Source organism: Varroa jacobsoni, unplaced genomic scaffold, assembly GCF_002532875.2.
Source record: "Varroa jacobsoni isolate VJ856 unplaced genomic scaffold, vjacob_1.0 scaffold_778, whole genome shotgun sequence".
NCBI lineage: Eukaryota > Metazoa > Arthropoda > Arachnida > Mesostigmata > Varroidae > Varroa > Varroa jacobsoni.
In genome coordinates, this window is record NW_019213680.1 from 389,617 (window position 1) to 406,146 (window position 16,530).

The 16,530-nt window shown below is 41.3% G+C and overlaps 1 protein-coding gene across 9 annotated transcripts in view; it reads right to left on the reverse strand.

The window, feature by feature from the left end:
* LOC111263627 (sodium/potassium/calcium exchanger Nckx30C) overlaps nt 1-16,530 on the reverse strand; it is a 107,106-nt gene that overhangs the window by 42,729 nt on the left and 47,847 nt on the right. For all 9 annotated transcript variants that reach the window (XR_002682335.2, XM_022838902.2, XM_022838895.2 and 6 more), the window contains 3 exons: nt 14,755-14,969; nt 11,387-11,518; nt 1,463-1,649 (listed from right to left, as the gene is read on the reverse strand). Coding sequence is in view for 8 of the 9 variants with exons in the window: in XM_022838902.2 (XP_022694637.1) it covers nt 1,463-1,649; nt 11,387-11,518; nt 14,755-14,969 (534 nt within the window). In the remaining variant the exon portion in view is untranslated. The remainder of the gene's footprint in view (nt 1-1,462; nt 1,650-11,386; nt 11,519-14,754; nt 14,970-16,530) is intronic.

The window sequence follows — 16,530 nt, forward strand, 5'->3', positions numbered from 1 at the left end:
TGCGGTGCCGTCTGCTATTGCCATATCAGCAGCTGTCGAACGATTCCTCGCATTTGCATTAATGAAGTTCCTCTCCGCTCAATGCGGTTCGCTTTGCTTTCGATCAGGGAAAGGTGCAGTACAGCAGAAAAAGCCTGCAGTCGTTGCGTCGTTAGGATAGCAGGTAAAGGCACATAACAATAAAGCCTGGATTGAAAAGCTCTTTGTCACCAGGCATATATAAAGGTACAAGTAGGTATGTACTCTGTTTACGATAAGCTTGAATTGGCTACACATTGTACGAAAAGCCCGGACTGTCCTGAAGCAGGGTGAATCCGGGACAGTTTGAACTTAATGGTGAGTAAAAGGAACTTCATCGAGTTTTACTGATATTATGATAGATGATACAATATGCTGCTATGATAAATATGCGATTGCTCATTGCAACATAAACGTTTTATAATCAGGCACCTTCAATCACTTGATGCGTTCGTTCCTTTCTCGACCTAACATTGTTCGAATCACTGTCCTAATTGACGCTTGCAATACAACTGACGTCGTTTTACCCTGTCGTAATACTGGAATCACATTATTATACTGTGTTAGCCTTGAACCTTAATAGACGAAAATGGCGAGCCACCGTTTCCCGAAGAGCGGGAAAAAATACGTCTCTTACAATCGTCAATAGATTCATGTAGCGCTCAATACCTTCTGGCAATCCCGCTTCCCTCGTGCGCAAGTGGGACCTGTTTACCGTTGATTTCTCCGCAACTTATTGCTATTTATTGTTTAACAATGAATCTCATTCATAAAATGGCTTTCTTTGTTGTAATTCCATTGTGTCAACGCGTGTAAAGCTCACATACAGACGATGACGCGATCAGTAGTCGATGACGCAAATGTGCAAGAGATAAAAAAGGCACGGCAATATGTTCCAGCGTTAGGGGGTAAAACGGGTTTCTTCTCATTTGAAAAAAGGCTAAGCGTTGAAGTTGATTCGTTGTTTTGACCTTCAGGGACCATGCGTTAAGCTTACAAAGTTTAAAAATAACACTAAGGGTCATATCTATAGAAGCATGGAGAGATGTATCTCAACCTGATCGGAATAGCTGAAATCGTATTCCAAAAGCCAAACCATTGAATTCTCGTAAACTAAGTGTACATGCTATAATTACACTGAATTGAACTTCTTAGCTATACTTATATAGATATATTGAGAGCTATGCTACGAAGAGTTCAACTTTAACAAACGGGAAGCTTCCAAATGTTAATTCCGTCCTTTTTTACCTTAAACTAGACCTACATATGCTAGTTTCGATTTTTGATTTTGGATATATTAAAAAGAACTATTTTTCTAAGAATAGATTATCAGAAACTTCAATGTACGTACGGCCTATTTGTATTAAGCATCTTCATATGTGCTGCATGTAGTCGACATTGGGTATGTGCATATTGGTGTATGTTTTGCGTAAGGTAAACTCACCGAGAAACAATCCCGCGACGTATTTGCGTTTCTCCTCTCGACGCACATCGGGGAGCGTGAGCCACAGCGGAAAGATGATCGGCGCGAGAGCCACATAGTTCAGTCGCTCGCGCCACGTGTCTGGCCACGCAATGCTCAAGGGCTTTGCCGCCTCTTCCATCGCCTCCTCGATCGTTTCTTCGCGAATCTGCTTCGTCGCAGCGCAACGCGCACACCGTACAGAACCATCGTCCATTCGATTGTCATGGCGAAAACGAAAAAATCCAGACACCACCGTAAATGCAACAAAACGAGACAACGGCGCACCGAAACCACCAGAAGGAGACACGCACCAACACCCACCGAAACCATTGAGACGTAGAAGTGAAGATCAGCGCGGCAACGACATCACCATGAAGTGACAGCCGTCGTCAGCGGTAGCCCAACAGGTAACATCAAAGTAGCCGTTGTATCGGAGGGTAATTTAGTAGGCATAGATAAAGCACACCGGGGTTAATTTTAGGCACATATCGTCCATTATCATTAATTGTTGTTTAGGTCATTAATGTACAGTCCAACCAGTCACCGGATGCCAGCGTGAATACCAGCATTGCAGCGTTGCGCGCGAGTTATGTTGTGATATTAGTGACAGGAGTAATTCGATTTCAGTTGATTATCAGTAATGGCGTAAAGATTTTTCCCAAGAATAGCGTTAGCCAGAGAACAATCCATTAACACGAGACAGTGCGCACACCGAGCGTCACACAAATTGTAGGCATATATGGTTGATGAGCCACACATGCGCGTCGCGGCACATTAAAGCCGGACCACAGTGCACATCAACCCACATTATTATCACCATCACAGATCGAGGCAGCGGTTGTTTGGAGAATTCAATCGCCGATACGTCGCCGGTGTGAGTGGATCGTAGAGAACATTAGCAAGAACACCATTACCGGAACGCATACACAAATCAATAATCAAAAACAGCAAACCATACGCCCACATGAAACGAGACGAAAAAAACAGAGATGAAATAGATTAGCACACGGTCATCGCTTAGAAGCGACGTCTGGATGGTCGGACTTTGTGTTCGTCAGACCACGTCTGGCAGATTGAAGCCACCGACCCCTTCTTCTTCTTCTTGTCTCCTATAATTTATTGTGTTAAGGCTTAATAACAAAAATTACTTTAATCGAAGGTTAAATGTGCATCTATACAGGATAGCAGTATAAATTGCTAAAAATTATATATATATATATATATATATATATATTTCTTGAGAAATAAACAAGTGACTTTTCGTTACTCCGTAAGGACGAACTTAGAAACTTGCTAATCTTAATTTTACGCGTTTACATAATATAGTAGCAGAAAGCCCGACCACCTTACTGGCAGGAGCTTAACTATGTATTTGATCGGATAGAGGAAGAGCCACTATTGGCTTCAAAGATTTTTTAAACGAGGGCAATATGCAACAGTTCTAAAGGAAAAGATAGCATTATTACTGAACGCTTATGACTATCTACTAGCCAACATGCTTCCTATAGTCAATATTCATAAGCAAATAAACACAAAAACAAATTCAACGATCTCAGCCAAGATTTTTACCTAGATGAAAAGCGCATAGACGCCTTATAGCGCCGCTCTCGGCTGCCCCTACCTGTTGGCTAACTGCCGGAAAACTCGAGACTCCAGTCATTACATCGGTCTCTATTTTCTGACTTTTAATAAGGTCAATGTATAAGGACTTATACAAATGTATTCACCACGGCAGATTTTAGACCAATGATTGTTAACTCCTTAAGTGCGACCTTTTCGTTCGAAATATGCTTAGGATCGAAAGACAAAAAAAAACTGAAGAAGACGCTCGAGAGAGTCCTAACGTTCGGTAAAATTATATACATACACCTGCGGCGCCATAAACGCAATTCTATTTTTGGTGCATCAAATAAGTACGTGACGGCCATACACGAAGAGACGTTTTGTGGGAAATGATGAAAAAAATAATAGTCAAAATAATGTAATGGTCAGTCACGATGTCTATCACTTAGATATATGCTCATCAAACAAGTCAACACAGCTAGGATGATATAAACTTGTCTAAGTCACAGGCGACTGCTTGGCCGCTACGTCACGAAGTACCAGTTCTTGATTACTAGTAAGCACACACATTAACGCACTATATCGATTAATGTTATCTGGATTGCAACTATAAAAAGCAACTATATAAGCTGTCATTATTTGTTGGGCGTATTGTTATAGCTATCGTTGTCGGTATCGCTCGAATAGCTTTCCTAGCGGTAGAGGTTTAGACAACGATTAACAGCATCAGAAACTGCTGTCAGTAGAACGATTTTCTCTAGGTTTGCCTGGAGAAAATGGCGACCGGTTCGAGCGCACTCGGACCAAAGCTGACACCGCCGTTTCCAGCTGCGGAAGTATGGCCGTACTAAGGAAACACACCGGCTATGCACATGAATGCGTCCTAGCCTAAAACGTGTAAGCCCTCGCCCCTTCATTTCGAGAAACCTTTTGGAAGTCAAAGAAAATAGTGGGATAAAGCGATGGAGGCCAGTCGACTGAAAATCCTATTAATCAAGCGACGATGAAGCTGTCAGCCACCGTAACTGGAATAAGTGCCCTCTTGCTTTGTCAGCGACTGGGCCACTTCGTAACTAACTTCGTTAAATTAACCGCCACTTCTGCCGCTGCAGTATTACCAGGCCACTTCGCTACAGATAAAGAAATATGAAAATACGTTGGAGGCTGTAGACTGAGCTGTTTCGTTAGCGGAACTTCTACCGCCGATCCCTTCGACGCCATTTTTCGAGCCGTTCTGAAAATTCAAATCTTGTATGTTCTATGTTCACTCGCTTAAGTATGAGCCCACGAGAAGAGACAACGCCACAGAAACACTCCTTTTGCCTATCTACATGACATAATCTTTCCGAGCGCGCGTGGCATGTGGGCGGTTGAAAACTTCACTCGAAGAATAAAGTCTATTTGTTAACAGAAACCACGTTTTCTTGCGTCTCCCATCTATGTCGGGTCAAAAATTAGTTGCTAATTATTATTATCAATATTATTATTGAATATGGAAAGGACATCATTTTCCCGTACAGCCAAAATATACATCATGATTCATTGCTTAGGCAAACTGACGCATGTTTAGGTTACAAGGAGCGCTAGAGACAGGTTAAAGTGACCATTAAGTTATCCTCGAATCTGTTGAAAATGTTGAAACTGCGTTCCTGGCAAACGTCCGCATGTGGCAGTGTTTCAACTTCAGTGAACCTGCGAACGGATGAGCGCGTTATCTTAACCCGAAAGAAAGAAATCTAATATCACTCTAATTTACAGAATTTGCAAATTTTTTTTACAGCTTACAAACACCGCTTTACTATTGTTGTACAGCGCACCCGCTTTTGCTGCTGATATCTATCCGTTCGGAGTAAAATGTAAAACATTTTAATAGAGAGAGTTGATTTGTACAAGTGGTCCTTTTCGACCTAAATTAAATACCTCGCGATGAAAAAGCCTGCCAAACGCCTAAAATAATGCTATATACTGGAAAGATTATTTGCCATATGAATCGATTGCAAGGGGCAATGTTGTTGTTTTATATTTCTTAAATGTATGCTTCAATTTGGAAACGGAAAAACAGTGACAATTAAAGTTGGCTCAAGACCGCTTCGAATTAGCCTACCACGCTGACCACAGCTTGGCCAACGGCACAATGGTAACATGTTAGAAAATCCATTTCTCGTTAGAAACTATAGAAAAAAAATATTACAGCCCGCACATATTTAGATATTATTTTTATTATCAATATAGGTGGACCAGTCTATTGTTAACCCAGCCAGCTTAAAAAGATGCTAGCTACCCGTCATTCGCATCTGGAGTAAACGATGTGCGCCATTTAAGCGTTCGGTCGAAGTCCAAGTGAGAGAACGTGTGAAGACGCGTCGTTAAATCGCCTGCATGGGCATTTAATGGTGATTCAGTCAATAGGACAGGTCGGTTATGGTCTTGTTGAAATGATTTGTTTAGACCGGTTGATGTACAAGGGAAGCCCGATCTCGTATAGCCAGTATATGGGCATCACTGACAGGCACAAACTATTAGAAAGCGTATATTGCGTAGTAGCAGACTTGCAAGCCAAAAACAGTCCCCTTCGGACAAGCATTTAAACGAACGGGAAAGCAAATCACACTGAAACCACGTATGCGTTAGAAGTACTATATTGGATATATCACGAGGGATCAGCTGAATTGAGCCAGCCACTAACCTAAAATAGTTACTATTATTATTCAGTTCCTAATGGACATGGTCGTGAAAGTAGAAAAGGAATTAAGCATTTTTTTTTCCGTTCTCGTACTTCCAGCTTCAAAGGCGGTGGTAAGCAATTTTATTCATTCGAGACTAAATTTCATCTTCACTTTTACCATAAATAAATATCTGTGTGTAATATTTATTTATTTCTTACTTATTAATTGAGCCCCAGCTACCGCATCGAGTAATATTACATTGAAGAACTAAATACATATAATTGTGATAATAATAGAGTGAATGCTGATACCGGCAAGAGAAATTGAACGGGCAAAACGAATGTACAGAAGATAGTATCCTTTCTGAATAGGTTGCATGTGTTCGTATATACGGAAGATTCAGATGGGCTCTTTCAAATAAGGGATGATTTGTGATCGGCACCACGCCTTCGCAATTGACACCTATACGATGAGTCCTGCAGTGCGCCATAGTCATTAGAAGGTAGATAGAAGGTTTACCTTTATCGAACATATAAAACGGGTAACCTTTTTATCGTTGCTCGGACCGCTGTTAAAGGAAGTTTAAGTTTATGAATCTGGGAGATATCAAGCGGAGTGCGCCCAGCCCAAAAGCGCCTAAGCCAGACCAAATATCGCGTACGTGGAATCATTCTGTGCTAACTATAACTACAATCCGAACAATAATAGAGTAACGTACGATATTTGTGTCCCCGCAACTATACAATAAATTGCATAAAAAAAAGCCTATCATCGTAAAGCACTAAGACAGTTTAGAGAAGAGTACAGGCAAGGAGAACTTTATGCTTTTTGTATTCGAGATTCATATTAGAGTAACGATGAACCAAGGAAATCGATCTGGATTAAGGCGTCCCAAACGGTACTGCTACGGTCTCAAATATAGTCTAAGTCATCTGTATCGACCTTCAAGCAGGCCTGTTGTATACCCTCGAGATTTAAAGCCACAGAATGTACATAGTTGTGTCATCCGCAATTGCTAGACTAAAGATGATAAAAGACGCGTTACCAGCCTGAGGACAAATGTTAGAAACAAAATAAAAAACATTTTCTATAAGCATGCCCTCTCTCTAACGAAAATTGTAGACAGGTACCTACAGGTAAAGCTAGACAGACTATAAACACACCCTAGCTACCCATTCCAAAAAAGCCATGGAACCATCAACGGCGTCCTTCAGTAGCGCCTAACCCGAGACAGAATATTGATATATGTGTAATGGTCAAAAGCCATGCGTACATCAAGACATGTGCCGTTGTATTGCCGCTCACTGTGAAAGATCACAGGATCATTTGTGTCGAAATAACCGAACAAAAAACGTCTCGATGAGGAATAATAAAACGGGCAACGTCTAAGCGAGGTAATAGATTAGAAATGTTACATTTCCTGAAAACTGTATGACGGAGAAGGTTAGCGAGGTCGGACGGACACCTTTATCGGCTTGCTGTCTATTTCTTTACGTTTATAGAAAAAAACAAACAAGCGCACAAAAACTGACAGGAGCAAATGTAGGTGGAATTGCCAAATAGGAAATAAGACTACATTAGATACTCATACAATCTAGCTTGCTAAACAATTACGAGGTGAGACCAGTTGTACCGACTAAAATCTTATGTCGACAAGGCTATTAGTATGTAAGAAAGAGCAGTTTGTTGACAAGAGCAGCATGATTGTCAGCACAATACGTTGCCTTAATGACAATGCTCACCTCATTTAAAGAAATAAGGAAGATGCTTACGTCCTACTTTGGTTCTATTCAAAGATTGATGAGGCCTTATACTGAACGTGGATGCGTTTAGCATCGTTAATTGTATGACGGTAGATGCTAGCTAAAAGGGGTTCTTGTCCAGAAATAGGCTTTAAGGCTATGTTAAGTTGTTTTGTGGTGACACCCACCCCTAAGACGAACAAGAGTAGTCATGATCAGGGATTAACGAAAAGGACAAGATGTAAAGGGAAAAACATATGGTAAAGCTGTACTGACGATTCCAAAATACTTCTACCAGAACGTTAATGAATGCTAAATGCTCCGCACTTACTAGAACCTTAAATCGTGTTAGGAGGGTTTTCCGCAATGTGTGCACTGCTACATGATAGTGCTATACTAAGCTCAATGCTCTATGCAATCTAGCAGTAGCTTCAATAAGAAAAAGATTCATTTTTGAGTTCGAATATAATTAAAACAAGATCAAGAACATATATCAAAGTCAATGATAGGATAAAGGAGCGCCACCTAGCTAGACAGTTTCTTATCATAGCAAAAGAGTTCATAGTTCATCTGGAATTGAATGCATTATTTTCAACCGAAGGACATCGACATCGATTCTATAAGCTATAATTATATTAAGTTGGCCGAACGACATTTTCAAAAAAAGAATCCATCAGAAAATGACGATGAATGAATAGCAAGTGAGGACCTCAAAGCTTTCATGTACGTAAAGTGTCATTCTGCCCCACGTCGAGGTTATCTATTATAATTATCTGCATTATGATAACAATCGTGATGTGTGAGAATCGTCAAGCTGATGGGAATAGTGTACTCATAAAAGTACACTATTCCCATCAGCGACGCATATCCCACGGATGATTAAAAATATATTCTCATACGAACTAGATACGGAACACAGACGACAATAATGGGTAAAGTAAACTCTGTTAATTTTCAGCGAATTTACACACATGCTTGCCAATAGTAGATATGGATGAATACAGGGGAAAGCGTCAATACATTTAACATTCACCTCCTACAGAACTTAGGTCGATGAAGCAAGCAGACGTTTGCAAGTATTAGGGATCTTTTTCAAATGAAAAAACTATATAAGGCATATATTCTTGCGTGCTCATTGAGCCAAATATCGTGGTTAGTGGTTATAGTGATATTCTGAATCATATCTTATGTATTGATATCTTTCTTATCATACTAATTTTATAATGTTCGCAATGATATTATCCTACTAGGGTAAACACGCTTGAACCTCCCTCGCTTCGCTCGTAAGACACCCTCGTCCGCGCATTCGAAATATCGCAAGGACCCTGATTATGGCCGTCGCCTGGTTATCGTAGCTGAGCATCGGGACAGCGAGCTGTCATCATCGAAGTTCATTATTAAGTTTCCAACCACTGAATTGTTATGCCTCGATCATATCTGGTCAGGTCATTCCTGCTGTTTGCTAGCTTTCAGTTAACAGAAACTTAATCATCACAGGATGCTTAATTGAAAGCGATGTTTAAGCAGCAATGCGTTGAAAGGGTGTAGTAGGCAAAGAGGAAAATTTAAAGTACAACATAAGGAATAGAAGTGCCGCTAAAATGGATCCCTTGTTTCTGCCAGCCACGAACGAAAAAAAGCTGTTTTCGTTTTTGGTGTCATTTCTCAAAATCGGTGCTAGGTTATCACTGCTGCCGAGGCGGACTCCGCTTCCTGAGGTTTTGTTAGCAATTACTTGATAGGTCGACTGGCACAGAAAGCAGCAGCCCTTAAACAGTTGTAGGCAGCCAGGCCGTAGAAGCTGGACACAGACAAACAGGTATGTGCGGCAAGGCCTACGCCCTCCGGAAGCCAGACAGAGAGAGAAGCATTGGCTGCTTGGGCGATACACGGAATCGAGTATAGAATCTCGCTGCTAAAAGTATCCTTCCACGGGGTTCTAATGAGCTGGTAATGGCCGCCTCGGATTCCCAGGGCCGGCGAGTACAGCGAACACCACAACGCCCGCCGCTGAAGCGTAAAGACGACCATTACGCCTTACGAACATTTACTATGCGTCGACGGAGGGTCACCCAAATATCCTATGAAATTGCTTTTTCTTCGTATCAGGAGGTGGGGCTTTAGTTTCTGAAGTGGCTAGAATCGCGCTTCTTATTGTACATCCACAGTCAGAAACAGCAATCGAAACTCAATTCGTTTACGCAATACTTAAGGTTTTTCTTTAATAGACAGAAATTGCAAACACCAAAGAATCCTAAAATATGTACTTTTCTTGTATTTTTCTAAAATTGTACATATATACTTTAAACATATAACATGTAACCCCTTAGGATTTTGTTAAAACGAGCTCGCACATTTCGCAAAATATGCAAAGCCTAATCAGATATCTATAATATCATAAAATAATACAAAGTCTCAGCCCTTAAAGAAATGTTCTTCACTGCAATCCTTTCTAGAGGTCACGGTAGTGGCGTAATGAGTAGAGTGACGGACCACAATTATAAAGCGTTGAATAGCGATTCAATGCTGACACTTTGTCAACGTTAGTTAAGTTCCTAATTTCAACTTGAACCCGCATAGTTATGTTTGACCTCAGTGAATTCGAAGTTGGTCTACCCGTGCTATTGCGAGAAAGTCGGCACTATGATATTCGAACGCTAGTCAAACAATGAATCGGCAAGCAAATATTTGTTACCAAAATAAACTTCACCAGTTTGTCCTATCGGCACCGTGTGCAACCATAATCGCAGGCAGGATAGACAGTCGTGTCGTACTGAACAGTACCTTTCTTGTCGTTTAAACCCTTTGGTCTTTTTACGTACCGATTGTTTACCGGTACGTCTATTCGGTAAAGGGCGTTCTTACCAGCCAGCTACGTTTTCCAGTGCTTATCTGAACAGCAGGAACGAAATTATTTAGAGCACAAGGTAGACTCTTATGCCCTGGTAAATTTGCTCGGAATCGCTGCTGCTGCTACACACGAAGGACGAGAAAAAGGCCACGCAAATTCCCAACTAAAAACAAAGCTGGCACACGCTCGACAGTTCATGTCCTTCGTACATCTTGTCTAGTACTTTTACTTATCTCGTGCCTGTTATGAAGCTGTCGGCGACGGCGGTCAAGATTAACGTGGCCTGATACCGTAATAAGATCACCAAATCGTCCATATCGGGCCGAAACTTTTTAGCCTTCGTCAGCAGCTATCTTGTCCTCGTTCAACTGACAGGTGACAAAGTGAAGGACCCGTGCAAATGATTCGATGATATTGTTGACCGTACCCAGATTAGCCATCTTTTAGTAAATGGATACAACTGAGTGCCAACACCGAAAGGATATCGAATACTGAGACAGAATCAGGATGATTACTTAGTAATACAGTGCACGAATCCTACTTATAATATATTAGTTGATAGACATGGTTTCCTTGTCCTGTTTACTCTATCTTTGGTCGCTTCCGTTGCAAAGGTTAGAAAAAGCAGTCAGTGCATGGAGTCACGTTCTCTACCGAAAGGACTGCATAATACCTTAAAAGCATGAACGAACGAGACTACAATTGAAGCTAGAAGAATTTTACTTTTTCGGCTAGATAGAGACGTTGTAAACGCTATACAAAGACGTCCGGAATCTGAGTCACTGATGTTTTGTGTTAGCTGACACTCTAAGAAGCTCAATTTTGTGTATTAATACAGAAAAATTTATCTGCCATTTGTTTCACGTAAAGACATTTAAATATTTCTACGGTGAACACATCGTCTGGTTTCGGCATACGATTCGAACCGTTTACGTCACAACTGTGAATAAGCTGGCGTTAATGGGGAACAAAAATAGATTCTTGTCACAACAACGGTACTGTTTTCTCAAGAATTAGAATTACTGAAAAATAAGTGTAAAAACTAACGATAAAAAAGGAGGAAAAGAAGACTTGAACTTACCCTCTGGGCGGCTTGCTGTGCAGCGCTGTTGTAACCAGAGTCTGGATGTGCGGCCTCGTTGAGCGAGCTGGACGTCTTCAATGATTCCTCAACTGGAGGCATCGCCTTCTCCTCGCCCGCACCGGGACCCACCTATATTTTTATTTAGATATACGTTATAATTTTTAATGCATCGAGCATGAGAGAGACAGACCTAAAATCAAACAAAACCAACGGTCGGCGCCGACAGCAAGACAATGAGAGCGGTGGAACGAGCCTCTCCACTCTTCGACATTCATCGAGCGTCTTTTGTTCAGGAAACACGACAGTCCCTATCGCTTTAGTGCTTTCTGTCATTCGCCCTACGCCCTTTAGATAAAATTGCCGTTTGCTCAAATAGCGGAGATGAAAAAAGGGACCTTCTGGCCTGTATACGTAAATGGACACAGAGACTGCCAGGAGTGTTATGGCCTTACCCGTGTGTTGTCACTATCGTAAAGAGAGCAGTGTATATTAGCCGACGTGATCGTCATATTTAGAGTGCCTTTTTGTTCTTGACAATTGATATCAAACGCTGCGAAAGTTAGTAAATTTGCTTTAGCAAAGTTACTTGCATCAAAACCATGAATGGACAAATTCATCTATTTCATATTGTGCTGTTCGTGCATGGTGGTACTCAATTACGCGAAACATCCGTCGTCACAAAGGAAAAACTGGAGTAAACGACATGTCGTTATAATGGAATCTTCACCTTTATACAGATGTTTTGTCATAGCCGTAGTCACTAAGCGTCTCTAGAACCTTTCTAAAATAAATTTAAGCTTTGCTGTTGCGATAAAAGCTATGCGCATATCAATGAATTAAATGTATCTCCTATATATATACACGGCCCAAGTAGCAGCCTCGCTTTCGGGAGCTTTCCCTAAAAATGCTGTTTGAAATTTCACCGTTCTTCTCCAAAGCCGAGGATCGACGGAAACACTCCTCCTTTATTTCCAACATCAGTTCTGTGCAGAAATGACTTCTGCTTGTGCCGTCCGATAAACGATGCACATGTTTGAATTACTTACAATACGACTTTCTTTAAGTCTATGTAGGACTCATTTTTCCCTACTCCGAAGAAGGGTTTATAACTTAGCACAAAATAGCCGTTTATTAATTTAGTAGGAAAGTATGATTACTCTTTTGCACTTTACTGTGCAGTTTTCTTTTTTCAGGTAACCTCTTTTATTATAGGCATTATATAATAGACAGGAGAAAAGTGCAGTCAAAGTAACTGCGGCATAGTAACGCCGTATAGTGATTATTCATTGCTGTTCGCATCTTCTTATTTTTTGCTGTTATTATTTGTATGTTTGTAGCAGAATCCATACTGGTAGGCAGCGTCGGGACCTATCTAAACTTAAACAAGTCGACTGCGGGCGTATGCTGCCCTTCGTTCCGTTGCGCAAAAAAGGACTATCTTCAAGGCTCTCTTCGGTTGGCTTGTAGAACTGTTTTCGGTTGTTCGATGGAAACCGGTTTTTGCTTTTTCTTGTCACAGGCCGAAGGAACCCGACATGACAAGCCTGGCTCGAGTGGCCTCGGCGGATCAAAGGAATAACCGTCGGTGATCAAAATTACTCCTTTTTGCAGTCAACAGTTTCTACCCAACAATCCTAAGCAAATAGCAGATAGCGCGACAGCTGACAACCAGCGGAGTTGACTTGATTATAATATCGGGATCTGACATTGCAGCTGTAAATGGCTCAGACAGAATGAGTTGCATAGGAAAACAGAGCCTAGCGAAAGTAATTTCTTGTCGAAAGCCGTTTGACAGTCGAAAAATTCATAGTCGTACAAATAGATGGCACTCGCTTTATGCTCTAGTTGTAGCAGTATTAATATCACATATGGTACATGGGCTGGCAAGCAACATTGAGTCGAAGGGAAGGGATATCTGAGGCAAAAAAAAAACGCCGAAACACCATTGAGGAGGGCATTGCACTCCCTTATTCTTAGCTTAGTGCCACTTTAGCTCTTGGATCCAAGTCGATTTAGGAGCTCAACCAGTCGGCAAAAACGAAAATGGAGACTCCGGGCCCTCTTCTCAGTCTAGGTTAATGTTTTCTAATTTGTGTATTCGTGCTTGGTAAGACATACTCGTACTGGGCTATGCAAAAAGCTTTCTTTCTTGCACTTTCATTTTGGTACTTTAATGTAAATATACGCGTTCGCGTGGTGAAGCATAATACGTGTAGGAGAGGAAAGGCTATGCCATGATATGGAAAAGGGCAATAGCTCAAAATTTTCACTAAATCTCTAGATTGAAAGCTAATAGAGAATCATGGCAGATATTACAATCAGATATAGTGTAAATTTAGATTTGCTCGTGCATTCAAATTTTGTCGTGCCGGGGAAATCGAAGGATCGTTGCCGATCTTGTACAAAGCGTAATTTGAATTTTAGCGGTTCTGAACAGACTAATATGTAGAGAACTTCTACCTTTTATGCTGGTAATGATCATGCTGTTTCGAGACAGGGCTTTCACATCATTCACCGGAACAACCGACCAACAGTAGTTTGTTTAGAGGATTTAGTAGGCTATTTTTGTCGTCATTAGCTCTATTTATAGAAACTTCCTTCATTTTACAGTATTCAACACTTGGCGGCGCCACTTACGACTATTGCGTGAATAGTTTAGTCAAGCTGACGTCATTGTAATGTAGGGTTGCTATTAGAAAGTGGCAGTAGTCGACCTGAAAATAGGTGACGAACCCGCAGAGTCAATAGGCGCAAACAGCCAATAGAACTGCATCTATTTAATAACACAAGTTGTGCACTATATGTCACAATTAACGGGTTTCCGGGATCCGTAAACTTAAAGATAATAAATTAGTTCAATTAGAACGCTACTGGGTTTACTAACGAGGAATACATCTACTTATACTGGTAAACAGCTTTGGATCACATGCCTGTTTGCTTTGGATCGATTACAGTTTATTTTGACTGAAATCCGTTAGTAAATATGAGCTTTGACGACATGTAGCAAACAGTTGGTGAATAATTCATTGTGTAGAAACCTGACCATTAGGACCATGATTGCAATAAGTTACATAAGCCGTTCAGTCATTAGGTTGATGCCGATCCAGTGAATGGGTTGCTACCGCGCTGCTAGTTCAACTAAGATGCTCGATAAAAGAGCTTCTTACTCTGTTCATTTGTCCATTTAAATAGTTCTATAAGCTTGCCAGTTCTAAGCTTCTATATAGAATCGGACTTGCGTTACTAAGATGCAATTAGATTAAAAAGATTCAAGCATTAGTAGAAAGTCAATCGAACTATGTTTTACATTTGTATGCTATTTTTTCACAGATATATGCCTTAGAAATAAGTGTTCGTGCACTCACCTGGAAGTCGATGTTGTTGTCAAGGGTGGTCCGCCTGGTAGAGTCCTTATAGGCCGAGGAACCTAAGCGTGTGCCCGCGCCGCTGCCCGCACCGCCCGCGCTGCCGTTGAGTGGCGTAGGTGTCGGAGAGCCTGAGCTGCCAGGGCCCGTGGCGTCGAGCAGCACGCCCAGCGATGCAATCGTGTGCAGCTGAGACGCCTTCTCGTCAACTTTGCCTAAATGACGACACGCGTCAGTGAGAGAAGAGGCACCTCGTATTCGTAGTCCAGTTCGATCATTGCATCGGTGTTGCTATTTATGATATATACACTGAAGCGCATCGAATATATCTATATCTATATATAACATGCAAATATTTGAAATATATTTATAAGAATAGAAGATAGTTTCACGAGAAGAAATAAGGCTAACGTTATAAACCGGCTTTTGAAGCAGTCGACTTGTAATTCTCTGAATCTCATAAAGCATAGCAAGTATTGTACTATTCAAATTTTACAAAATTAGCTGCGCCTAACAAACACAGCCTGTATGAGACTTCCACACTCTGCATAGACTATAAAGGAAACCGTGAAGTGCTTAGCCTGCCGTTACATGTCTGTCAGTCATGTCCTTTCCAGGTCTCATTCGTAACGGCTTCTGTCTAATAGAACCTCCCCGAATTTTCGATTCTATTTTTCCTAATTTCCTTGTATCAGAAAAATGACGGTGATGGAGAATCAAGATTCTAGCAGTAAACATGGCTTCCTCGCACTTATAGAAAATTGTTGCAGGTTGCTGAATGCGGTTTAAGAGATGGCGTCTTTTAATTGACGGAATAAATTGGTCGAACTTCTCAACAGTCAGATCCTCCTTGACCCGTATGGGGCAGCCGGAATAACATTGAGATCGAAAAGCCCCAGAGGGGTACGTGTTGAAACCAAATGAGGAATAGCCTGGCAGAGCTTATGCTGTTTATACAAGGCTAGCAGCTCTAGGTCGGTGGATTGGAACATGTGTCAACAGTCGGCCAGCGTGTGTTACAGGTCGCAATACTACCACTTCTCTTGGATTTCATATTTCCGGTGTTGGTAAGGGTCATGGTTAGACTTAATGCATACACAGCAGAGTAAGATCTTGGTAAGCCCTGCTGCATATAAAAGTGGCTGCTTCCGTAAATAATTAGATCGGCAACATAAAAGTCCAGCATACTTCTAGATCCGCGTACCTCGACAGGTAAATCTTCAAGCCGGACTGAGAGCAAGAAAGGTAACCTTGTTCTTCTAGAGTATCGCTGCTATTAGTTCAAGTACGTTTGCGAAAGTTGGCTGAGATTCCTTGGGATGGAATCGAAAGTTACCCTGAAATCGACAAATATTGCGTAGGTATATTGTCAAAAGCCACTTCTAGTTCTCCTGATGTCAGCAAATAGGACCCTACACAACGTGTAAATCGAAAGATCTTTCCTAAATCTATGTTACTTTTAGCTCATTATACTTAGACTCTCCCGAAACGCGCATAGTCTTCTTACCAATACATATAAGAAAAGCATATATAAAAAAGCGTTGTTTTTCGTGATTTTGCGCTACAGTGACATTGGAAACAGCGTGGAGCGTTGCGTCTCCCACTGAGAAAAAAGAGTCTATAACGAGAACATTCCTCGAACGGGGCGACCTAATACGGCATCAACTCTAAAGCGGCCTTAAAACACTCATTCCGAATCTCGTATGATGTAGCTGACCTGCGCTCCTCCGTCATCTATTCGTTCTGCGCTACATTCAGTAATAACACTCCTGAGAT